The sequence below is a fragment of the Rhineura floridana genome, chromosome 7 (genome assembly GCF_030035675.1).
Source record: "Rhineura floridana isolate rRhiFlo1 chromosome 7, rRhiFlo1.hap2, whole genome shotgun sequence".
NCBI classification, from domain to species: Eukaryota; Metazoa; Chordata; class Lepidosauria; order Squamata; family Rhineuridae; genus Rhineura; species Rhineura floridana.
Window position 1 is genome coordinate 48,711,935 of NC_084486.1, and position 26,089 is coordinate 48,738,023.

Genomic DNA, 26,089 nt, shown 5'->3' on the forward strand with positions numbered 1-26,089 from the left:
TATCTGTGTTCTTCTTTTTTACAAAATGCACTGGCTCATCTCTTAAGAGTTTTTCCATTGTCACATGGCTGCAGTTAATTCCATAGATTTTCTCTATATCAAGCTCCATCACATCATTCCAGTCCAGAAGATTATCCAAGCCATTGATAACTTTATCTCTAATATCTTCATTAATTTCTTCAGAGATAACGTTAAATTCCAAACAATAGATTTTATTTCTAAAATCCATAAACTCCAGATCTTTTTCCAATTCCACATTTGTTCCAATCTCCAGGGCTTGTATCTTCCCTTTATTTTTTCTTTTCTCATCTCTGATCTCATTCTCCTCTCTCACAGGATCCCCTATTTCTTTAAGCTCCTGCGTCATTTTGCTCAGTTCAATTTTCAGCTCCTTACTACCCTGTCGCAGGGTTTGTTTCGTTATCTCAATCTCATCCATTATTTTCTGAAACATAGTTACTTCCAGATTCTCAGCCACTTTCTTGATTGCCATTTTTAAAACCACGAAAACAAAGCAAAACAAAAATAAAGAAGAACCACTTCTTATTTCAGCAACAATTGGGTTAATATTCCAGGCTTGATGACATCACAGTATAAACAGAGCAACCTGCCTTATCTCTCTATGTTCAAGAATGCAAAACAAATTTAGTTCCCAGCATCAAAACAGTTAGTGGCGTCGTGAAGAAGCAGATTCGTCAAAATAAAATAGACCAAAAAGAGAATAGTCCCAGACAATATAGTATTCCTCGGAATAGAAATCAGGAATAGAAATCCCTCTTCTGTTTATATGTTTAGAATGCACTTCCAGGACAGCTTTTTGCGACAGAAACAGAGATAAGCTGTTAATTTCGTGAATAACAGAGAAGAGTTATAGCTCACCCAGAAGTTGTCCAAAGCCGATCAATCTGACAAATCTCCTTTTGCTGCAACAATTTAAACCAAGTAAAAAAAATAATAGAAAGAAGGGTGCTTGCCTGTTAGTCCGTTCTCTCTTTAAAGAAAAGATAAACGTATCGCTTAAACAGATAGAGCTTGTTCGGAAGTCCGTCCGGCATTGTTGGCTGGACCTTATCTCATAAATTAATGAAATCCAGTCCTCCCAACAAAAACAGGCTTTTGAGGTTGATCTCTACGTTTCTCCCTGCCCGGGAGAAATTTCATCAGTCAAAAAAAAAAATGTTCTGACTGATTTATATCTGAATAAGCTTCTTTTGAGGCGGGAGCCCGTCCCAAAAGCAGGCACAAGCGAAGTCACCCTTCCCGGAAGTCCTCAATGGCCAGGGTTTGGATTAGCCCCTTAAACATTCAAACCAGACATAAACATGAGATGGTTTGAGTTTGCTGCAAGAGTAATTGCTCTGGTCCAAAAGGTCATACAGTAGAACTTGACCCACTTCTCCTTTCCAGATGAAGCTCCTCAAGCTGCTCCCACAAACTGGGGGATCAGGAGTGTTGCTAAAAACACTGTAGGGAGCTTCTGCTGGGAAAAGAAACTGGGAGATTTCTGTTGTGTGAGTACAAACCATAGGATACTCCTAAAGGGTCTCTTTGGATCACACCCAGTAAGGGTGAGGTACTTTGAGTGCCATGTAGTGTAATAATAGTGTCCCAAACAGTATCACTTGGTGTATGTTTAGGAACTGTTTTGCAGATTTAGTTTGCTCTCCTTAACAATTCAGTTCTTGCACAATGGATTTTGTGCACTGAAGGGAAAAAACCCACAGACTTAAAATTAATAATTGTTTCCAATAATTTATTTTAATCTTTAATGAAAAGCCTAAGCATTCTGAGAATGTTCATTGTTTTGCAAGTATTTACCGCACAAAGACCAGATTTCATATAATGATAAACTAATAAAGTAAAATAGGTATTAAGGCTGCAATCCTATATACACTTATCTGGGAGTAAGTCCCATCACACTCTCTGGTATTAGACACGCATAGGATTGTGCTGTAAATTGCTTAAACAGATATTTCAGAAATACCTACATTTTCTTATACTCCCTTTTCACTAGAAGACTAAACCTATAAAATTGCCAAGGAACTTCCAATTGCTTGGGGAAGGGAGAACATAAAACAGTATGTTTATTGATTGATTTATTAAATTTCTATCCTGCCCTTCCTCCCAAAGAAGCCCAGGGCAGCAAAAACCAAAATGTTAAAACAATAGAAGTAAAAATAAAAACATTTAAAACAATCAAAAATCTAAAAACATTTAAAACAACTAAAACAGATAAAACAGGAGCAAGAAATGTGGGTTTGCAATTCATGTGAAGCATGGCACAACCTTTACAACATTAGAAGTAAATACAATGCAATACTTATATAACTAATCTTAATCCCCTTTTGACAGGAGCAGATCACTTGTCCAGTTTTAATTACTTGGGGATCCTGAACAAATTAATGAATATTGTGACAGTTGGGGTATAATCAGGATGTGATAAATCCATTAGATGTTTTCTGTTTACCCTAGTTAGAAAGAGGATCAAATTGTTGGATACCAGATTTGTTGGGTATGAAATCACATTTTCAACTAGTAAATATTAGGTCAGTATCAAGAGACACAAATTGAAACATATTGTGTGCAATTTAATATATTCATCAAACCCCACAATTTCCCCCTTATATAATTTTTTTATTCAGTGTACAGAACTTGAAATGTTTGGTTGAATTTTAACTAATCTGCTTTGGTTTTACTCCTCCGCCTCCCCCGCCACCTTTGGATGTATCTTCCTGAAAAGCTCGCAGAAAAGGTAATTGAATCTATTCTAATTTTGGTTATGTAAACTTGGTCCAGTGATTTCTTGTAGGCATGAGAATATCTGATATGCACTCCCACCACTGACAAGGGTTTTTCCACTCAACCTAATTTGGAAGGGCAGCTTCACCTCATATGCTGCAAATGGTTTTTGTAGTTTCTCCCTCCACTGAAGTGAATAGTGAAGTCAGGAACACTGTGGTCACCCAGGAGTGCCGTCTTGTTCCCCTTGCTATAATCAAATATATCACCTTGTGTTTTACGCTGTTAAAACCAAGCAGACTCAGCCTGATCAGTGCCTGCTGCATGAGGAGCTGCCTTTAAGCTTCCTGAAGGAAGAACAAGATATAAGGGCAGAACTGCATGCAGTTTAGCACCAAAAAGCCTTTTATCTGAAGAAGCACCTTTGGAAGGGGATCCCATTGGAGGAAAGGTTCTGCTTTCCTGCTCGTGTTCATGTCAGTGAGATATGCACAAGAAAAGCACAGAAGTCCCATTTAAATAGTAATGGTAATTGGTGGGATCCTCCTTTTCCACTTCAATTTTTTGTTCTCTATTTTAGTGTAAAACTTTAGCTTCTTAAATCTTGTGCCTTTTATTCACTGCAAAAAGCACAGAGAGTGCAGTTTGTTCCCTGTATAAGATGCATGAAAAGCAGGTTGAGTGTCACCAGTACCCAAATCCATGTGCAGGGAATTGTAAATATATGGAGTCTCTACACTTTGCCATAGATGTGCTAATGTGAACCTGAACTACTGGCTACATTGTGCCATGGAAGCCTCTCTGTGCCTCCCAGGCCAACTTGGATATCTCATGGCCAACCCTGACATATAAGTTACTTCTGTTTAGTGGGCCTGCAGATCCATGAAGATATCTGCTGGGATGAGACCTTACTGGGATTTTGGGAGAAGGCCTTAGGACAGGAAGAATCCCATGCTAGAAAAAGGCATCTCATGCAAGGTGGTTTTCAGGCATATCTGAGACAACATTCTGGAGGCTTTGAGAGAGACAAAGTCTGATAGATTCATAGCCATTCTCAGTCTTACGATGTTTTGCTAGAGCCATTGTATGATCAGTGAATCTCTCTTTGCTATATCATAGTCTTTGGGACAGGGTCCTGTAATTTCTGGTGAGTCCTACAACACACATTTCCATTATGAGGTGCCCCTTCATGCTGTGACTGGTCAGGGCTAGGACCCAGCTATAAACCTGTGTCACTCGGCTTCCACACTTGAAGGCTAGATCCACGATGGGGAACCTTTGGCCCTCCAGATGTTGTTGGACTAACTCCCATCAGTTCCAGCTAACTTTGCCAACAGCCAAGATGATGAGAGTTGTAGTTCAGCACCATTGGAAGGCCACAGGTTTCCCATCATTGGCTAGATCATCCTAGAGTTTCAGTTTGTTTTTACTTCCACCTAAATGTATATGCTTTTATTTAGGAAGAAGAAATTGTGGACTGGTGGAGCAAATTTTATGCTTCAGTAGGAGAAACTGAAAAATGTGGACAGTACATGAAAAAGGGATACGATACATTAAAGGTATTTGTTTTGAGTGAATTATACGGACATGCCCAGCATTGGTCGGTGATTTTTCTAAGGTGTCACCAACTTAAAAAATAACTAGAATTTAGCTCAGTATACAATTTTTGGCCCAACTCGCCATCCTCAATTTTTATTTTATTTTTTGATGTGAGTCCCTTTCCTGAAAACCTTGTACTTTTATTTTTGCATAAGGGGTTTTGAAATAGATTCAAAACTCCAAAAGGTTCCTTCTGAAAGAAAACATGTTTCTCCAACATGGTAATTTGCACTTTTTGCATGAGCGCTGCAAATGCCTGTCCACATGAAATTGACAACATGAAATCACCAAATAGGATATGATGTTGCTACTTACTGTATCTGAATTTTAACTGATGCCAAAGTTCTGTCAAAGCACAATTACGTCTGTCTGTCTGTGTCTGTCTGTCTGTCTGTCTCTCACACACACACACCCCCACACCCACACACACACACACTACACTTGCCCTTTTTAAAACTTAGTATTAAAAACTAGGAACATTTTGCAAAGCTGTGAATTTATCACAAAGCCTGCCACTTGTTTCTGTCTAACATTTTTTGTAATTCTATCTTGTTTGAAGGTGTACAACTGTGAACTGGAGTATGTACCTGATTTTAGCGGTTTAACAGATTTCTGTGATACTTTCAAGCTGCATCGGGGAAAATCTGAAGAAAATGATGACCCTACTGTTGTCGGAGAATTTAAGGTATTAGGCAGAAGAATGGATTATGTCCTGAAATCATATTAGCTTTGCTGAGTCATTCAACCTTTTGTATTCCTTTGTGTTTTGTGTATTGTGTTAATAAAACAATCTACAAATGCACATGTACATTTTCAGTGCTTACCATCTACAGCATTTTGGAGACAAGGCCGTGGATTTAAACATGGCACTTCCCAAGTCTTACATCCACAAATCCTGCCCTCAGCATATTGGCTCTAGAGGGCCAGGAGACCCTACACTGCTTCTGTAGAGGTTGAAGAATGCTGCAGATAGGATAGGAATCAGCAAGCCCTTTCACTCTCTACATGACAGGAAGCACCTTCCATTTGCTGAGTGGGATCTAGGTCTAAGCTAACAACTTTGCTGCAATCGACTATGTGTACAAGCTCCAACTATTGTTGGCTGTGAAAGAAAGGATCTGCCGGTATAAGTTGTTTAACAGCTGAAAGTGTAAAAGCCTTACCTGTCCTAGATCATGGCTGTTGTTTATATGTAAATATTTGGCCTATTCAAAATAATGTATTTGAAATCAAATTATCTAGGTGGCTTAATTGGATAGCCACCAATTATGCCGCCCGATAAGATCAGCCACACAGGGCCTTCTCTTGGTCCCACCAACTAAAACAGCTAGTCTGGTGGGGACTAGAGAGAGGGCCTTCTCAGTGGCGGCCCCCACTCTCTGGAACTCCCTCCCATATGATCTTCGGCATGCCCCTTCCCTGAATGTATTCCGCCAGGCCTTGAAGACCTGGCTTTTCAGACAGGCCTTCGGGACTTCCGGGGAGGGTTAATCTTTTTGACTAATTGCCTGCTACTCTGAACTGTCACTGTTTTACTGTTTTATTGTTGTACTGTATTTATTATGATGTATTTTAATTGAGTTGTACGTCGCCTAGAGTGGCCATTGGCCAGATAGGCGACTTATAAATTAAAATTATTATTATTATTATTATAGTTTAAGTCAAATTTTAAAACCAAGTTAAATTATTCAGACTTATTATTATTATTATTATTATTAATGTGTATGAGCTAGTTAAAAAAAACATAAAAGAATTGATGGAGGGTAATTAATTTAGTGCACTTCAAACCAAATTTATTTATGGGACTGTTCTACAGAGCACTCCATTCCTAAGGCAGAAAAAAATACATAATAACCAAGTAAAAGGGCTTGTTTTGGTCTGGGCTTATGTTTTAGTTTTCATTTTACTTCTTAGGGTTCTTTTAGGATCTATGCATTACCAGATGACCCAACTGTACCAGCTCCTCCTCGACAATTCCGTGAGCTGCCAGACAGTGGCCCTCAAGAGTGTATTATTCGGATTTATATAGTACGAGCCTTACAACTCCAACCTAAGGATAACAATGGACTGGTGAGTTAATGTGTCCAGAAGTAAGGTATGATTAGAGCACTATTGTCCAATAGTTGAAGTACAGCTTGGGATCAGGATTCTGGTCTGGGCACTTACTGGGGAAAATAATAATAAAAGGGATTTAGTAGGAAGTAATAGGCAGATATAAAGAGCTAGGAATACTGAAATGTTTTCTAAAATAATTAGTAAATGATTAATAATACTGTGATTGAGACAGGACTGAGAATGCCAGAAGGCCTGTAGCTCAGTGGTAGAGCATCAGGTTGCATGTAGAAGGTCCAGGTTCAATCCTCAGCATCTTCAGGTAGGGCTGGAAGGATCTCCTGCCTGAAACCCTGGATAGCTGCTGCCAGTCAGTGCAGACAATACTGAGCTAGATCAACTAATGATCTGATTCAGTAGGAAGGCAGTTTCCTATGGTCCTACTTGCAATCTGAGAATCTGGGCTCAAATTTTCAGGCAGATATGGACTCACCAGGTGCTCCTCAGCAAGTCATCGCTTTCTCCTAAATGACAGCAACTATTATCTGCCTCACAGTGGTGTTGTAGGAATAGATGAGATAAGGATTTTAACATGCTTTGCTTATTAAAATACTGATATAACAATCACTTGCAGGCACCTGAGCTTCCTGGCACAAGCAGAGCTCTCTGCTGGCAAGAGCTTGGCTCTATTCAGATATGTGGTTTATTGTGTTAGTTTTGCTGAGTATAATGGTAGCACTTACGTCCCGATTTCTAACATTCCTTTCACACTGCAGAGCCTGTTGCATTACAGAACTGTGGTGTTTTGACCGCCATACTGCCATGTTGCGGTAAATTTTATTCACACCAGTGCGTGTGGTGTGACACAACAATGAATGTTATTGGACATGTTGCTACTCCCCCATCCTTTCTCCTGTGCATGTAAAAGATGATCTCAGGTGGGTAGCTAGCTCCACCTATTGGTTGAAGGCAGAAGAACGCTGATGAATTTTGCAGGAACTTCCTGTTCTGTGTAGCTCCTTGCTCCAGCTCTCTTCTGCCTTCACCAAGGACAGTTGATATCTCTCTGCTCCGTGGTCCAGGCCTGCATAGTTAGTATTTTCTGTGTCTTTCTTTTCTATTGTTGGTATTTTTCCTTGCTGTTTTTCCTTACTGTGGTCCCTAACTGTTGTTTCCCCTTTAAAAAGAAGTTTGCATTTTACCCTCTGCTTGGAGATTTTACTGCGGTGCGAAGCTGCCCGCAGAGGGATGCCACCCCCACCCTCCCTCAAGACCAGCTCCTTTCTCGCTGCTTGCTACTGAGCCCCCCCCCCCCGCTGGCCTTGCAACCTCATCCGGCACTTTTCTGGACCTAGCGGTTAGTCCCGGAGCAGCTGCTACGCCACCCCTACATGACCAGCGGCTTCACTTAGAGCACACTGCCTTCCCTACAGCCACCACCAGCATTGCCTTATCCATGGAGGCCTACGGCAGGACGCTTCAGCCTCATAGGAAGCACCACCTGCCTCCCCCCCCCGCCAGCAGCATCAGCAGAAAGCATAGCCATAATCGCGGCCCGCAGCCCCTGTAAGCCCTGCAGCGCGGTTGCCCCCATGGGGAAAGCAACCCACAAATTGGAAGGTCCAGCAAAGAGGCTGTAACCACTCCTGCCTCCACCCAGACTAGACGCAGCACCACCACCGCTACCTAGGCAGGCCTTAGGGCCTTCATTCATTATGGATACTCAGGCAGAGACAGTTACGGCCCACTCCTCTACTAACAGGCAGGAGGTGGCTGAGGTGTGTATTTTGGCGGGCAGGGCAGCTTCAAAAGGCATGGCACCAAAAGAAAACAGATGAACCAGCCTCAACTGGCAAGGGCCTGATAACCCAAAAGAAGCTGCACGGAAGGAATCTCACAGCACCACAGGGCACAGAGGGACCAAGAATCTTTATCTGAGGAGGAAGGCACTCAGCTGCACCTTGCCTTAGATTCCATCTTCTCTGCAAGATCCTCTCCTGAGGAATTTACAGGCTTCCTCGAGACATCTGTGTCCCACCAAGCCTTGCAAGAGGTTGGGGGGGGGATCATCCCAATCCTCCCTCCTTCTCCTCAGGCCTACCAGCTATGGGGGGGGTGCACCAGGCACACTGCTCTCATGTTCAGCCTGTTCAGCTGCAACTGGTAGCCCACATGCTGCAACAACTAAATGGAAGGATTCGTTTGTGATGGATCTAGCCAGAGACCTATCTACCTCGGCAGATCCTTCTCAACAGCTCTTGCAAGACACATCAGCCCCAATATCAAGGGAGCAAGGGGCACAGGGTTTTCTACTCTCTGCTCATCTTCAAACACATGCCCTCCACCTGGCCGTGCATCACCTGACCCTTATGCCACCACACAGGGTAGACATTCTCAACCTCCAGAGGATGCAGCCATCGACCCAGACAATGAGCTAATTGTCATTGCCGAAGAGGAGTGGAGTGGAAACTCTGAGGCGGAAGAAATTGCAGGATTTCCAGGAGGCCCATTTCCTTCCACTCTTGTGCAAAGCAATGGAAGCTCTCAGCCTGAATTCCCCGGAAGATCCACCGGCCCCTCCAGCATCTAGGATTTCAGCTGTGTGCCCAGACCTGAAACCTAAGTCAATGGTACTGAAACTTCCATCACTACTACCCAAGGTGATTAAGTCCGAATTTGATGTGCCGTTGCAGTTCAAGAAGTCCGTTCCAACCACTAAAAATACTACACTCTGGAGCAGCACATGATGGACCAGCTGAAGGTCCCACTGGTAGACGCTTCCATTGTCAATTTACTGAGTCATTGAACCCAAAGGATTCAGATGCCCACCTCAAGGATGCGACTGAATGTAAAATGGATCAAGGCCTCGGGAGGATTCATGAGGCTAGCGTGCTTTCCATCTGGGCAGCAGCAGCCTCCTCAGTCTTTGCGTGCTCATCCTTGTTGTGGCTGGAGGACCTGCTGGACTGTCCACAGCAGGATCCTGCTCGAACCTGCAAGTCTCTCCTAAACATTTCTACAGCAGTGACCTTTATGGCAGATGCATCCATGGATGCCGTGCAGTTCTCAGCAAGGTCACTAGCAGTGGGAATTTTCACTCGACGAGCCCTGTGGTTGCGCCACTGAGAGGCAGATGCCACAACCCACTCTAATCTTCCTCAGAACCTTGTGTGGGAGGCAAACTATTTGGGGATGATGCCCTAGCAGGGGTCTTGGAATCCAAGGGGGAGGAGAAGTCTGTGCCTTCCACCAGGAAAAGGGATGACAGGAGATATTTCAGGAGATCATTCCACCCATATGTGTCCTCACAGTCCTTTCGGTTTGGTTGATAAGGAAGATTTGTAGAGCAGCTACATGGGCCACTCCTATTAAGCACTATAAGATTAACATGCATGCTTCTGCCGAGGTGGCCTTTGGGAGGAGAGTGCTACAGCACATTCTCTCAGACCAATCGTGTATTCAGCCCAGTGATATTCCCACCCTACATGGGTCAGCTTTGGTATGTCCCACCTGAGATCATCTTTTACATGCGCAGGAGAAAGGACATTTGGTCTTACAGTGAAACGGTTTTCTCTCTGCTCATGTCAAAATATGAACTCAGGGCCACTCCCTAGGAGGGCTGGGTTGCCATTATTACTCCAGAATAGGCCTATAGCAGAGAGTGTATGAGTGCTGTTATACGTAGTTTTGTTGGTGTGTTTCCTATCATTTCTATCCTCGTGAGTTGGCTTGTCATCAAGAAGTGGAGCAAGGAGCTACACAGAACAGGAAGTCCTTGCAAAATTCATCAGCACTCTTCTGCCTTCAACCACTAGGTGGAGCTAGCTACCCACCTGAGATCATCTTTTGACATGCACAGAAAAATCCGTTTCACGGTAAGATCAAATGTCTTTTCTGCACATTCATACTTCTGTTCCCTCATAATTCACCCATGAAAATGGCAGGAAAGAACTGCATGCCAGTATATTGCCCCAGATTTGTCACTTTACTCCTGTGATTTTTCTGCGTTAATGGGATTGCAAATGGATTTTTTTAAGCAATTAACATGGCAATGAGCACTAAACTTTCACTATATTCCACTGGATTTCCAGAAGTGACTTTTACATCATGTGAAAGATTTTTTTAAAAATGCAGAAATTATCAGGTAAGGAAACATCAGGAAAACTGAATAAACTGCAGTCTGAATGCAGTCCTTGAGTGGTTCCCCAGCTATTTAAGTATGCCCAGAGCTGTCCCTTTCGTTGAATTTACTGAGCCTTGTATAGGAGCTCCATGTATACATTGCAGCACAGATGGACTTGTGGATAGCCCTGTGTAGAAAATGTGATATGTATTAATGATCAATTTATAATGTATCTTAATTAATAACATCCTTGTTTCCAAACAGTGTGATCCTTACATTAAAATCACTGTAGGCAAAAAAGTGGTTGAAGACAGAGATCATTATATTCCCAACACTCTCAATCCTATTTTTGGCAGGTAACTTTAACAACTTCTTCCTTTATTTTTAGAATTACTCTAATTTTCTTATAGAATAAAGAACCATTATGCATCATCATAGCCTTAGAATCTTCAAAGAAATCATTATTTCATCTCACTCTTCTTTATGAAAAAGATAGGACTTTGGGGTGGTCAAACAGTGTGACATGCTCATCTGTTGTTATCCGTCAAGGGAAGATCCATAATTGGATCATAACACAAAGAGGAAGGGAATAGAATAATCTCAATTTACAGAAAGAGAAAATGCTCCTGTTTAAAATGCTTATATCTTCATCTGATAGTACAAAAAAACCCTACAGAGGTTCATAACCTGGAATTCTGTGTATTTCAAAGAGGGGGTTGTTGGAAAGTTTGGTCCTTATGCTAATGATGCACTTCTATCCTGATTACCAGCAAGTCATATCCTCAGAATGTGATGGATGAGGGAGATGCATTTTTAATCCAGAAACACCTCAGGCAATCGCCTTTTGTTATCGTTTACAAATTTTCCAATTGACCATTAAGCCAGCAGACAAATAATCCAAGGTTTGGGAAACCTAAAGAAAAGTGAGATACAAAATGCACTGTTGCTACATAGCACATCCCAGAGTAACTATTTGATCATGTGTAAACATTTTTCTAGTACTCATGGCAGCAAATAAAAGTTTTGCTGTTCTATCAGTATTATCCATAGTGACCCCTATAAGGAGTTAAATTAGTAACGCCTATTGCCAGTGTTGACTAGCTTATGAACCGTGTTAGTAGTATCTGTTGGGGTGTTGCTCATCTTTTCAGGGTGGTCTATTTTCTGAAATTTGAAATATACCAAATATTTCTGTGTCTAGAATGTATGAACTGAGTTGCTTCTTGCCTCAAGAGAAGGATCTGAAAATTTCTGTTTATGACTATGATGTGCTGTCTCGAGATGAAAAAGTTGGTGAAACCATCATTGATCTAGAAAACAGATTTCTCTCCCGCTTTGGATCTCAGTGTGGAATACCACAGCAGTATTGCATGTAAGTCACTGCTATAACTATTAAAAGCATGGAAGATTTAAACTCATAATTAAATGTCTCCCATTGAAAACAATGTTACTTAAAAGCAGTTACCTTGGCTGGACTTACACCTCATATTTGCTGCATTTTCATAACTGTAATAGAATGTTCAGCCATTTTCCTATTTAAAGCGTCACCTACATTAAACATACCCCAGTCAGAATCTTGTACACATGCCATGGAGCTCCTACACATGTGGGCTTTTGTGTGAGGCAGCTTCATACATAAAAAGAAGATACATATAAGGCTGTGCCTTTCATTGCAGGAAATGGGAAGCGCTTGTGAGCAGTTCCAAATAATATTTTAGAGCTTCAGTGCCTGCAAGAAACCGGAAAAAAATTCCCTGATATGACACTATGAGGGCACTACATTTGTCTTTCATCAAACAGATAACATACAATTGTCTGTGTCTGTACATACGTATCTCTGTGTTCAGCTGCATTCAGACATAACATTAAACCATGGTTTCAAGAATGAGCCTAGCGTCTGTCCACCCAGACTCATATACTCCTCTCTCATTTCTTCCTCCAGCATGGCTCAGAGGAGATTAGAAGCCTCCACTTCTGTTTTAGATTAGCTACAGTTTAGTGTATCGTGCCAATTGTAAACCGAATTGTAAACTGGTAACTATGGTTAGCGAAAACAACCAGCTTCATCAACTATGATTTTAAGTTTGCTTGTTCCACTAATCACAGTTAAGACTGACCATAGTTTGTCTGGGTTTGGACAAAATGACTGGAGTGGAAGGGGAAAGCACTTGAGCCCATGAGGAGGCTAAGTTTGTTCTCAGAGGCTTCAAAACAGCCTGGCGTGTTTTGGTTCTGCAAAACACTTCCCACCTTTTAAACTCAATATAATTCCATCCACTGATTCAGCATATGACAATATGTTATTAAAGAATGATGTGTCTGTGTCCAAGAGACATCCTTCAGATAGTGTATCTAATATTTGAAATCTAATCTATTCCCTAAAAAGTTCAGGTATCAATGTGTGGAGAGACCAACTGAAGCCAACGCAACTCTTGCAAAATATAGCCAGGGTTAAAGGCTATTCTCCTCCAGTTCTCTCTGAAAATGGAAGGAGGATAAGTTATGGAGGACGAGACTACACTCTTGAAGAATTTGGTGGGTTTTCTCCTAGTTACTGAATTTCACTGATTTGTGTTTGTTCTGTCCCCCTTCTGTTTTCCTTGAGCATTTACATTTATATGAATATAGAATTTAACCTGCATTTACAATTGTAGTCAGTGACTGTGATGCAGAAGACCAGATCAGCGCACGCAGTTGGGACTTTCCTGTTGTTCCCTGTGGGAAAGTGAAAGAGGCCAATGCATGCAACAAGTGGAACTTTGCCTTTCCATAGCTAGCAGTGAAAGCTTCATGTGTTCGTAGATCTAAAAAAATTGTTGCAAGTCCAAAATGAATCCATTGAATTAAGATATATATTAATACAAATGTGGATACATGTCAGTTTCATCACTTGGCTGTGAATGTCTACCGATTTACTTTTTCTCTTTTTACTTCAGAGGCCAACAAAAACTTGCATGAACACCTTGGGCCTGGTGAAGAACGACTTGCCCTTTTCATTCTCAGGACTCAGGTCTTGGTGCCTGAACATGTAGAGACGAGAACTTTGTACAGTACCTTCCAGCCAAACATCTCACAAGTACTATACATTTATTTTCCCTTTTTGTTTATTGTTGTATTTATATACTGCCTTTCCTCCAAGGAGCTCAAGGTGGCATATGTTGTTCTCCCCCTCTCCATTTCATCCTGAAAACAACCCTGTGAGGTTGGTTAAGCTAAGAGATAGTGATTAGTTCAAGATCATCCAGTAAGCTTTGCAGCAGAGTGGGGATTTGAACCCTGGTCTCTCAGCTTCTATACCAGCATGCTAACCACTGCACCACATTGACTTTACTTTTTGTTTCTCACATGCAAATTACTGGCATGATTAAGTAGCTGGCATGGATCCTACACTGTTGTTGGGGATTACAGTGGAGAAAATGTAGAAATAAAGCATTATCCCCTGTTCTAGTTCTGAACCCCCCTTTATGTACAATCTGTAACCCTGCATAAATAAGATGGTACCATGGACATAACCCAGCAAAAGATAAGCACTTCTGAGATGTATTGATTTTAGTGGGAGAGCGTACCATTCCATTGAAATAAGTAGTATACAGAAGTGCCAAACTTTGGCTAGTTGATGTATAATGTTATTTAACATGAAAGATCTATCACCCCCAGTCTTGTATTCTCAGTGGCTAGAGTTGATAAGAATCCCTTCCTTGCCTATTAATGCGCATTAAATGGTGGGAAAATGCATGCTATTGCCACCCTAGTGGTAAGAATGGCACAGTGGTAAGGAAGTGTTAGGAGGTACTTAGATCTGCATTAAGGCTGCATTTACACCAAACATTTAAAGCACATCAGAAACACATTCCCTCGGCCCCCAAGAATGCTTGCTTCCCAGCAGTGGTGTTGCTGCATCTTACTGGAAGGGAAAGGAGGAGGGGGTGAGGTGACAGGGACATCAGGGCTCCCCTCTCCCTTCCAGTAAATGGCAGTGATGCCAATGCCGGGAAGCTAGCAGTGAAGCTCCACCCCATCAGGCGAGCCGCTTCTGCTTTATCTATTCTGGAGATTGCTAGTATGTCTCCAAATTTTATTCATTTCTGTCAAAAGGGAAATTTTTAAATTTTTTCCAATAGTGATTGGGGTGATAGAGAAATGACACAAACGTAGACAGATACTGAGCAAAACCAGGCAGCCTATAAAGCACCTCACAGACCAAGGCAGGCTGTTTTCCAAAGTGCCAAATAGAGGTTCAAACCAAATCTTGCGGTCAGTGCATACCCCTAGTAAATAAATAAATAAAAGCTATAAACTGCCTATCCTCTCTGTGCAGTAATTGGTTCAAAGCAACAAATAGCACCAAAATGTTTTTTAATGTGGACCACCATACACAGCTAGTGGACTGTTCATGTCATGTTATATGCTGGGCCACAAGTTGTGCAGGCCAGTAAAAATATTATGAGTACAATCCAGAGAGAAGTTAAGCATAGAAGTCAATCAATCAGACTTTTGCTGCATTTCTCTGCCAATATACCAGAACTAAGTCCGTTTGAACTCAGGGGGACTTTACATCTATATTGACATGTACAGGATTGTGCTAAAGAATGTAGCTGATGGTCACAAGATGAATTTCCTCTATGGTTGCAATCCAAACTACAAGCAGGTCTCTGAGTCTTATAGATATCTGTGGATTTTATACACATGCAGTGCAAAATGCAGGACTGCAGCCAGTTTTCCCAGTCCCAGCAAAGGAGATCCACATGTGCAACCAGTGTAGACATGCATTGTGATCCCAAGCCAATCGCCAACAAACTTGATGAATGTACCTAACGTAGATATGCATTCCCTGAGGCACTAGCTGCATGCAACAAAATGCAACTAGAGATGGATTAGGATCTTTTTCATGTTTTTAGAATTTTGTCATTTTGGGGTGGGGAAGTAATGTTTTACCCCTAAAAGTTAAGCAGTTTTTGTCATTATATCAAGTTATATGAAAAGGCTGTTTCTGGGATCACTTCAGTAATCAGTTCTTGCTGTTCTGGTAAACACCTGTAATTTCACAGCACCAAGTACTGCGTTGGATGTAACAAGTGCTTGGGCATCCCAAATAAAATAAAAGTGCCAAAACATAAGTTGCTTTTGAAAGTCCCCTTGGTTTCAATCATGGGTTGCCATGTGACATGGTGGATGGGGTAGGAGTGGAGCTGCAATATGTAAGAATAAAGCCTGAAGCCTTCTTGAGCAGGCACAATAAATTGCATGGTTCTTTGGATCCAGACCATGATATCAAACTGGGATATTTATAATATTAAATAAGGGGGGGTTAAAAAAAGAAAAAAGCATGACATGATTTTCCTACTAATACAGGGAAAGCTTCAGATGTGGGTGGATGTTTTCCCCAAAAGCATGGGTCCACCTGGCCCTCCTTTCAACATCACCCCACGCAAGGCTAAGAAGTAAGTAAATCTGGATAAATTTTTGTTTCTTTGTTTGTTTATAAAAGTATTTATATACTGCCTTCTTGCAAAACATCAGGGTGGCGTACAGCAACATAAAAACATTGAAAAGCAGTACAAAACAATCATTAAACAGCCTGGCCACTCAAAAAACAAACATTTTAAACAGCTGCATAAGCCTGTTGGCACAAAAAGGTCTTTAAGAGATGCCTGAAAGACAAAAGCAAGGATGTGTGCCAAGTTTCTGCTGGAAGAGTGTTCCATAGCATGGGACCAATGACCCTAAATGCTTAACATCTGGTTGAGGCCAGTTAGGCCTCTGTAACACAGCGCTCCTCCAGGTGATCTTAGTAATCAGGCTGGGATATAAGTGCCCAGGTGGTCCTTAATGTAGATGGCATGTTTTTCCTTTTTTTGGGGGGGGGGCTCCCACACCGTTCTGTAAGCTCAATGACGAATGTGAGCACAGTATAGTGCTTGTGCTCCATATTCTGCCCTGGTCCTTTCCTGTCCACTTTGTTCACTGAAGTGCAGTACATAAGCACTATTTATACTCTGCTTGGCAGGGGTAGCCAATGGGGTACCCTCCAGATGTTGTGGAATACAACTCTAATCATTCCTGACCACTGGCCATGTGGCTGGTGCCGATCGGAACTGTAGACTGAAACATCTGGAGGGCACCACGTTTGTTACCCGTGCTCTACCTACACAAGCCTAACCACATCATTCTTTCCCAAACCTGTATTACAGATATGAACTGCGGGTGGTTGTTTGGAACACAAAGGATGTCATTCTGGATGAGAAAAGCATCACAGGGGAAGAGATGAGTGATATATATGTGAAAGGGTAAGGGTGCTCCATTCCAGATATTGTTAATGATGAAGACACCGATTAGATAATTTTAAAAGTCTGGCTCTCATTGAGAGTTTCACTGAGTAGAACTTTGTGTGCAGAAAGTCCCAGGTTCAGTCCCCAGAATCTCCAGGGAGAGCTGGGGGGGGGGAGTCTGAAGGCAAGGAGAGCCACTGCCTGTTAGAGAAGACAGTACTGAGCAAGATGAACAAATGGGTTGACTGGGTACAAGGAAGCTTCCCATGATCTAATGAATGGAAGGAGGAGTCATTTGAATGTTGTTCCTCAAGCACCAGTATGTCTTGAGATGGCCCTGTCAGATGACTTTTTTGTTATTTTGGATTCAGGAAGCTTAATGGGGATGTTTGGACTGATTACTGGTACTATATCTAACTGGCACATAAATGAGATTAGCTGGAACTATTGGAACCAAATCAAGTAGTATAGCACCAAGGTCTCTGTTTTAGTTCTAGTGCTTGGCAACATAAGTCCTATCCTTCATCTCTTCAAGTGCTGCAAAGTGTTGTTGCATTGCATCACTCCCATTCTCTGTGCACAGCTAAATGTCATTGTTTCTGACTTTCAGATGGATGCCTGGCTTTGAAGAAAATAAGCAGAAAACAGATGTGCATTACAGGTCCCTAGATGGGGATGGGAATTTCAACTGGAGATTTATTTTTTCTTTTGAGTATTTTCCAGCTGAGCAGCTCTGTACAGTTTCGAAAAAGGTGGCTTTTATTTATTTATTTATTTATTTTTATCCTGCACTTTCTCCCAAAGGAGCCAAGGGTGGCAAACACCAAGTGATAAAACGATGAACACATCTTTAAAACTATTCCAATGCAGATGCAGACTGGGATAAAAGTCTCTTCTTAAAAGGCTTGTTAAAAGAAGAAGGTCTTCAGTAGGTGCCAAAAAGATAAATAGTGACAATGTTAAAGATAAACATTCATCTTGGTAACTCACAGCAAAAATCACGCATGGAACTCTGATGTGTAGGTTTCCCCCAAATCTTTTTTAAAACAACATAGCATACAGCTGTAGAACCTGCATTTTTATATTATTATTATTATTATTAGCTTTCCACACGAGTGTCTCAAGGTATCTGAGTGCAAATTTATGTAGGCATTTTTTTAGGTTATTTACACTAATATATTCATTGTTATGCACACTTTCGCCTAACATATGTATTTCTGTAAACACTGTTTGGTTTACAAACTACATCACAAAATTCGAATAAGTGCAGATTTTGAGCATAGCTGGGCTTCGGTTCTCCTGTTTCACAAAGTGGAAATTTGGTAGATTCGGCTTGATATGTGAACTGAATCAAATTTCCTCCCATCCCTAATGGAGGGACATGATTTTGAGTAGGAAATGGCCAGGGGGAAAGGGTTCAGCAGCACCTCCCCCTTTCTGTTCTTCCACAGAAACTTGCAGATTCCCACACCTGTTTAAAATTCAGCTTCAGTATTAGAAGTATTAGAAGACTGTTAAATATGTCTGTCATGTCATGTCTAGTTTGACTCATAGGTAGGTCAGGTGGTACCCTTTACCAAATTTATGCATTCAAGCAGAAAATCCCCCTTTGAGTCACTGCAGGTATCTGGCCTTCCACACAAGCGAATAGATTTTCTAGCTGAATATTTAAAAATACTAATATTTTGTTATGTACCTTGCTCTATATACACCAGATATCCAGACATCTTTCCATGCTGTCTTATAATGTGCTCTGAGATTCTAAAAAAAAAACCTTGCAAAACTCTTCTAAAAAGAAAACCTTGCAAAACTCTGTATCTTTGGTTAATCCAGAAAATAATATTGGTATTCCTGTTTTGTGTTTTCTATCCCTTCGGCTCTATAACTACAAATCTACAGAATATTAAAATGTTTCACAACTATTTTAACAGTTTTGATGTAGGGAAACCAATTATGTGTCTACTTTGAATGCAATAACAGAGACTTCCACCAGCCCAGGCAGGCAGAGGACTTTTTCATGTATTGCCTTTGAATGTGCATATTAGATTGAAATTCAGGGGGGCCAATCTAGTTAGCACACCAAGTTCTCCTGCAATTGCAGCTCCCCAGTTTGTGGAAAAACTGCTGACAGAGAGCTGGAGGTTAGAGGCAGGGTGGTATTGGTGGCAGGCACAGGAGGGAGCGAGGGAGCACTGCAGCAGGCATTACAAATTTTTTCCCCTAATTTTGTCCTTCTGCTTAGGAACACTTCTGGAGCCTTGACAGTACTGAATTCAGAATTCCACCCAAGCTGCTTATTCAGATATGGGACAATGATAAGTTTTCCTTGGATGACTATCTGGGTATGCCCTTTAAAATATTATATGGGTTGGGTTGGGAGGTCTGCAAAGGGAGAGGTTTGTCTCAAGTTGTCCTTGGGAGAGAAACAGAGTACATGACCAGATTTCCTCCCCCCTCCTTTTCTCTTTTTCTGTAGGTTTTGTTGAACTTGATTTACACAGCACAGTTGTGCCAGCAAAGGTTCCAGAAAAGTGCACTTTAGACATGATTCCAGAATACAAGCCGACTAACTCTCTCAAGACCCCTAAGACTGCTTCACTCTTTGAACAGAAATCCATGAGGGGATGGTGGCCATGCTATGTAGAAAAAGATGGCTCCCGTGTTTTGGCTGTACGGTTCCATTAATATGCATAAATAGTTACATCATTACTTGTTGGATTTCATTTTGCCTCTAAACCTTTTGTTACTCCCTCTCCCTCCAGCACTTCTCCCTCCCTCTGGTGAGAACTTGGGAGAGGGCTTTTTCAATTGTGGTCCCCACTTTGTGGAATTCCCTCCCAAATGATCTCCGCCATGCCCCCTCTATGATGAGCTTCCGCCGGGCCTTGAAGACCTGATTCTTCAGGCAGGCTTTTGGAGTGGGTTAGGTTTTATTATTCTAGTTGAGATTTTTAATATTTTAATGTATTTGTATGTTTTTATTTTGTACGTCTCCCAGAGTGACTGGACAGCCAGCCAGATGGGCGACTAATAAATTTAATAAATAAATAAAAATAAATAAATAAAAATATATGAGTATATCATCAAATGAATATCCAAACACGTTAATAGCATAACTCAGCCTTCACCAGTCTAGTTATAGTCATGGTCATGCTATCTGGGACTAATGGGAGTAGTCCAAAATATCTGAAGGGCACCAGGTTGGCAACAGCTCAAATAATTGATCATTATCCTGCCCCAGATGTGCACAGCAGGACCAGCTGATACAGTCAAGGCCCATAGAAGTTAATGGCAAATCTCCTATTGATTTTAATGGATTCATAATATTTTCTGATTTAAGGGCTGCAATCTATAGCCCCATGAATGGGGTGCCTGTTTTACATGGCTTAGCACTTAGTGTGTAATTAGTGTATTGTGGCATATAAGCTAAGGATTCTATACATACAAATTTCCAATTTTGTGTCTTAGAACTTAATGGGAACCATTAAGAACCAAGCCTACTCTGTGTAACTCCATCTCTTTGTTTATATAGCCTTACACTGGGTCTATTTCGCTTAAAATAAAACTCACCATAAAATTCTCCATATTTTGATTCACTTGAAGGGTAAAGTTGAGATGACTCTCGAAGTCCTTGGTGAAAAAGACATTGATGAACGGCCAGCTGGTAAAGGGAGAGATGAACCTAATATGAACCCCAAGTTAGAGCCACCGAAGTAAGATGCTTTCCTATCTTCTAAATCTATATTCTTTAAGTTTGAGTCCCCAGACGTTATTGGACTGCAAGTCCCATCATCCCTTACTATTGGCTAAACTGGCTGGGGATTATGGGAGTTGTGGTCACATAACATCTGGGGACCCAAGGTTGTTCTGTTGTTCTAATTAATTTCAGTGGATTGGATCCAGACATTTTCATCTGTGAACAAAAGAGCTTCTTCCATTCATAGATTAGATTCTGCTCCAGTTGAAACTCTCACTGCTACCTAAGACAATCCTGCAGAAAGTGGAGATGCAAGCTTTTTGTATCTTTCCTTCCTCCTGCAGCCCTCACACTGTTCCAGAGGCATAGAGGGCTGCAGGAGCATGGGGGAATCAGTGAAAATTGCCTCTCCCCTTCTGCCCACGGAACCATCCAGTTACTGAAGTTCCATTCAGTGCAAACCTGGATCCAACCCAATGCCTTGTGGATTGGCATCCCAACAAGGTAAAATAATTATTTATTAATCTTGTGAATGCCATGTTCAAGAAATTCAAAAATGGGACAGCATTCTGATTTGAGTAGGATGCATACTTATTTCCATACACAGTGGTCAAATGAACTTTGCTAACCATGAATAGTACAATTGTCTAAAACCCACAAGTAAGGTGTCATTTAAAAGTCTATGGCAACATGCAGGCAATATTAATGTGATTGTGGCTGCAATCCAATACATGTCTACTCAGAAATGAGCTCTATTGGGTTCAATGGGACTTACTCCCAGGAAAGTGTGTATTGTATTACAACTTTTGTTAATAAAAAGTTGTTAATGAAACTTGGCATTCAAATGCTGAGGCCATCACATCCCTCTTGCAATCCAGCTACCTAGTTCAAGGTCTTTGGGTGCAATTGGAAGACGTGTATGTTGCACAAGTTAAACCCTCATTCCACACCCCCATTGTGGCAGGGTAGCCCCCAGATCCACGGTTCTGAAGCTGGGGAGTTGATATAATTGTGCCTTGCAGCAAGATAGTCTGACTGGATATGGGGAACTTCCTACAGCTCTTCCTCTTCCACATCAGTCCATTATGCCAGTGCAAAACATTTCTGGAGGCTAAGGATCATATGTCATCACTGAACTCATATGGTTGTGCAAACCTGATTTAAGGATGTCCATGATACCAATTTTTGAAGGTAGTATTTATAAAGATCAGTAGGACTTTGGAGATGGTAGATGAATGAATACTGGGTTGGATCCAGACATCCATCCATACGTTTGAAGCAATCTTATGCTATATTAAACAGTCATGGCTTCCCCCCCCAAAAAACATGGGAGCTATAGTGTTGCCTTCCTGGGTTCCTAGTGGGAGGAAGGGCAGGATGTAAATAAAATAAATAATAAATAGTCTGTTAAGGGTGCTGACAGGAGACCCTTCACAGGACTGCAATTCCCAGTACCCTTTACAGTTCTCAGGATTGTTTGAGGGAAGCCATTACTGTTTAAAATGGTATAAGAGTGCTTCAAATGACTGATGTGGATGTGTTCTTTTACTTTAAGCATAACCAAGTCTGGATCCAACCCAGTGTTTCAAGAAGCAACAGACTGTAACATGAATTCAACTTGGCCCAATTACATAAATCAACTATTTTTTAGCCACTTAGCATCAGCAGTTTACTGGATGCTTTATCATGACAGTGATACAGGTCCTCCCTGCAGCACTTGATCAAAATTCTGAACTGTCTTATCTTTGATTTTATAAATGCAAGACCTTATTTACTAGATTTTATTAAATTTCCAGAGAATTTAACTTTTATATATAAGCAGTGCAAGTATCATCTGTTTTCATCTAAAACCTACTCAGGCAACATGCAGGCAATAGCAATGTGATTTCATTAATAAAAAGTAGTTAATGAACCTTGGCATTCAGAGTCCAAGGTCAACAAATCTCTCCTGGGATTCAGATCCCTAGTTCTGGATTGTTTGAACCTTCTGTGACATTAGAGCAGATTATGCAATGGAAGTCAGAGGAGCCATGACACCTCTGACCATAACGGCCAACTGTGACACTGGAGCAGAGCAGAATGACATCAAGAGAGGTAGGTGAAGCGGAAAGGTCAGACAGAGGATGCAAAAAAGAAGAGGACAAGGATGGAAAACCATTGTGGAAGATATAGAAGCAAGCCTGGCCCAACCCAAAAGGTGTTTAGGGTATCTGCCAGTGCTGGCAAATTCCAAGGGTACCATGAAGCTAGAAAAAAGCTTAATGGGGGAAACTTAGTTTTCTTTCCCCAACTCAACCCTGGGAATAGCAGGCTCTGTAGAATAGACTGAAAACTCTCCCTCCACTGCCACCCCTCACATACAAAAAAGATGCAGACAATGGGAAGATTAATTTTTAGCAAAATAGCTCTAGTTGGCCTTGTTTTAAAACATCTGTCTCTTGTTGCTGTGAGATGTTGTACATGGAATGTGATCAGCTATAACAGGGTAGTCAGTGTGGTACCCTCCAGATATTGTTGGACTAAAACTCCCATCATTCCTGATTATTGACCATGCTGACTAGAGTTGATGGGAGTTGTAGTCCAAATCAACTGGAGGGCACCTAGTTGGCAACCCAGATCTGTATCTGTTTCTTCTTTCAAGAAAATGGATAACACAACCCATTAGCAATAAACATGCTAGTTATTTGTTATCCTGTGTTCCTTGTTAATGTAACTGATGGGTTTTTTTCTTTCAAAATATAGCCGGCCAGAAACATCTTTCCTCTGGTTCACAAATCCATGCAAGACAATGAAATTTATTGTGTGGCGCAGGTTTAAGTGGGTCTTCATTGGCATCCTCATTCTGCTGATTGTGCTCTTGTTCGTAGCAATTCTTCTGTATTCATTGCCGGTATGCATTTTAAAATTCATAATATTGTTTTTTGCTTGTGAGGCTGCATTTTTCTGTTGTGCACATGATACAAGCCTATGCACCTGCCCAGATATCAGTGCATGAATTACCATCACTGGATAGGGGATGAAATAAATTGCCTGTACTTTTCCTTTAGGATATTTTATATCTTCAGAGGAACTACCTCTGAAGACAACTTGGTAATGTAGGTAGTGCAAAATGTGCTGAGTGGGGCCACTAGCCAGAGTCACATCACTACAATTCTCACAGATCTGCACTGGCTGCCAATACATTTCTGAGCCCAATTCAAGCTTTTACAGATGATGTATAAAGCCCTGAATGACTTGGGACCTAAACACTTGAGGGAGCTCCTCTTCAAGAGTTAAGATCAGTTTGCGGCGTGGAGGGTTTCCTTCATAACCTCCCATTAGAACAATACGCTCGGCTGCAATGCAAGGGTGGGCCTTCTCCATGGTGGCACCCCATCTTTGGAACCCTCTCTCCTTTGAACTCTGCTTACCATCTGTACTGATGAGTTTTAGACGCCAGGCTGTTTGCTGTTTACCCAGGCCTTTTGTCAATTATGCCACTGCCATTTAAGATTGTTTCAGTTGCTGTTTCTATTGGTTTTATTGTATTGTTGTGTTTTATTAATTATAAGGTGTTACTGATTTTATGTGATTGGACGTCACTGATTCATTGGGTCACCATAAGTTGTAATTGACTTGAAGGCACATAACCACAGCAACGGAATTTATTGTTATTTGCCCAGAGATCTGTGGATGTGAGGCGGAATATAAATGATCTAAATTAAGTTAAATGAAAAGATGTTGATCTGGCTTTTAGTAAAATTGTCAACTAAAATTACCCTGCATGCTCAAATTCAGAATGCACTTTGACCACTTTTTTCCCATTTTTGTAGAACTACCTGTCAATGAAGATTGTGAATCCATTTTCATCTCATTAAGGAAGATGCTTTTCTTTTCAACTTTACATTGCAATGATGTTGTGCAACCTCCACCTCTGGACCAAATATAATCTGATGACCAACAGTGCAATCCTATACATATATATTCAGAAATAAGCCCCATTAAATTCAATGGGACTTACTGCCAGGTAAGTGTGTATAGGATTGCAGCATAAATCAAGCAGATTACTCATGTGTGCCTGTAACTTCTTGTGTTTTAAACCAGGAAGGGGGTAATTTTTAAGAATTTGACTGCAATGTAAGATGTACTTGGTGATGTAAACTGTAAAATACTATGTTTCAGTTCTTTAGTTTGACTTTGATGCTGATGCTGTCTTTGATTTTAAAATATATTTTTCACAAACATTTCAGGAAGTTTTCTTTCTCTTCCCCCCTTTTTTCAAAGATGCACTCTAAAGTTTTTTTTTTTAACATGAGCACTTTGAAATCCTGCCTCTTGATTTACGGAAAAAGCAGGCACTACTTATATTGTTACAAATGAAAACACAGTGCAATAAAAAATGTTCATCAGCTGTGTGAACATTGTGCTTTTAAAAGGTCATGTTAACAGCACTAAGTGTCATTTCTCTGTGGTTCAACTTTATGAACAAAACAATGAAATAAAGCAATATAAACTTAAAATTGATCATTGTGATTATTTCTAATTTCAGTTATCTTCAAGACAGCAAAATACAGATGTCAGGATGGTTATAGTATCATAGTCTAGTCCAATGTAGAGTTACATACCCATAATCTCATTGAAATAAATGGATATGGGGGGATGTAATTATGTAGAATTGGCTGCATTCACATGTCACAGTAAACCAGGGTTTCTGGCTTATCAGAATTTATCAGGATTGAGCAGTATATTGGAGCACACTCTCCAATCAACCCTGCTTCACTCCTTCCTGACACAACTACGAGGAAGCCTTGGCTTCTCATTATGCTTGAATCTGGGGTTGTGGTTTGTTGCTCCCTAACAAGCCACAATTGATAGCCAGTTAAGTGTGTCTAGGATTGCATCCTTAAACATGCTAGAGTTCATCCTGACCCCTCCATGACTTATATGTATGAATGAGCCATTACAGAACATAAAAACATAAGAAAAGCCTGCTGGATCAGATCAATGGCTTATCATGTTCAACATCCTGTTCTCACTGTGGCCAATCAGATGCCTATGGGAAGGAAAGCCTGAAAGTAGGACCTGAGCGCAACAGCACTATCTCCATTTGTGATTCCCAGCAATTGGCATTCAAAGGCATACAGCCTCCAACAGTGGAGGTAGAGAATTTTCATATCCACCAATATCAAATACAATCCTTTTCAACAGAATATGCTCACACATTTAGCTGAGAATCATCAAATCTTGAGTAATCAAGGGGGTATATGTGCACATATGAACCAGCCCATAGAGAAAGACCAGAAGTCTCCTCTTTTGAAATTACCCAATTCATACTCACTTGCCACTATATGAAGTAAAATAATGCTTTGGTCAGGAGCCACTATTATAGCAAACTAAACTCGAGTTATAACATATGTTTATACTTACAATGTATGTGAACTGTGGTTATGAGCAAACATTCAGGATTTTGCAGTTTTGGCTTTATTTCTCATTAGAATCTAACTTGTCCTGTTGTTGTATATAAGACCCTGGCAGCTGCAGGAGGTATAAAGCTCTCTCTGCCATCACTATGAGTCATGATAGGGCAGACCTTGAGTCTGTGTGAAAGAAGTGTAGATTTCAGTCAGTTTT

The 26,089-nt window shown here is 41.0% G+C and overlaps 1 protein-coding gene across 2 annotated transcripts in view; it reads left to right on the plus strand.

Annotated features, from left to right (window-relative positions):
* The window catches only part of MYOF (myoferlin), a 102,770-nt gene extending 77,792 nt beyond the window's left edge, over window positions 1–24,978 (plus strand). For both annotated transcript variants that reach the window (XM_061635516.1, XM_061635517.1), the window contains 16 exons: window positions 2,741–2,752; window positions 4,200–4,298; window positions 4,898–5,023; window positions 6,253–6,408; window positions 10,778–10,869; window positions 11,715–11,885; window positions 12,900–13,048; window positions 13,450–13,589; window positions 15,866–15,954; window positions 16,705–16,800; window positions 17,393–17,534; window positions 19,025–19,124; window positions 19,259–19,452; window positions 20,386–20,495; window positions 23,222–23,369; window positions 24,292–24,978. In XM_061635516.1, coding sequence (XP_061491500.1) covers window positions 2,741–2,752; window positions 4,200–4,298; window positions 4,898–5,023; window positions 6,253–6,408; window positions 10,778–10,869; window positions 11,715–11,885; window positions 12,900–13,048; window positions 13,450–13,589; window positions 15,866–15,954; window positions 16,705–16,800; window positions 17,393–17,534; window positions 19,025–19,124; window positions 19,259–19,452; window positions 20,386–20,495; window positions 23,222–23,369; window positions 24,292–24,336 — 1,869 coding nt within the window. In that variant the 3' untranslated portion in view covers window positions 24,337–24,978. The remainder of the gene's footprint in view (window positions 1–2,740; window positions 2,753–4,199; window positions 4,299–4,897; window positions 5,024–6,252; window positions 6,409–10,777; window positions 10,870–11,714; window positions 11,886–12,899; window positions 13,049–13,449; window positions 13,590–15,865; window positions 15,955–16,704; window positions 16,801–17,392; window positions 17,535–19,024; window positions 19,125–19,258; window positions 19,453–20,385; window positions 20,496–23,221; window positions 23,370–24,291) is intronic.
* Window positions 24,979–26,089: the final 1,111 nt, after the last annotated feature.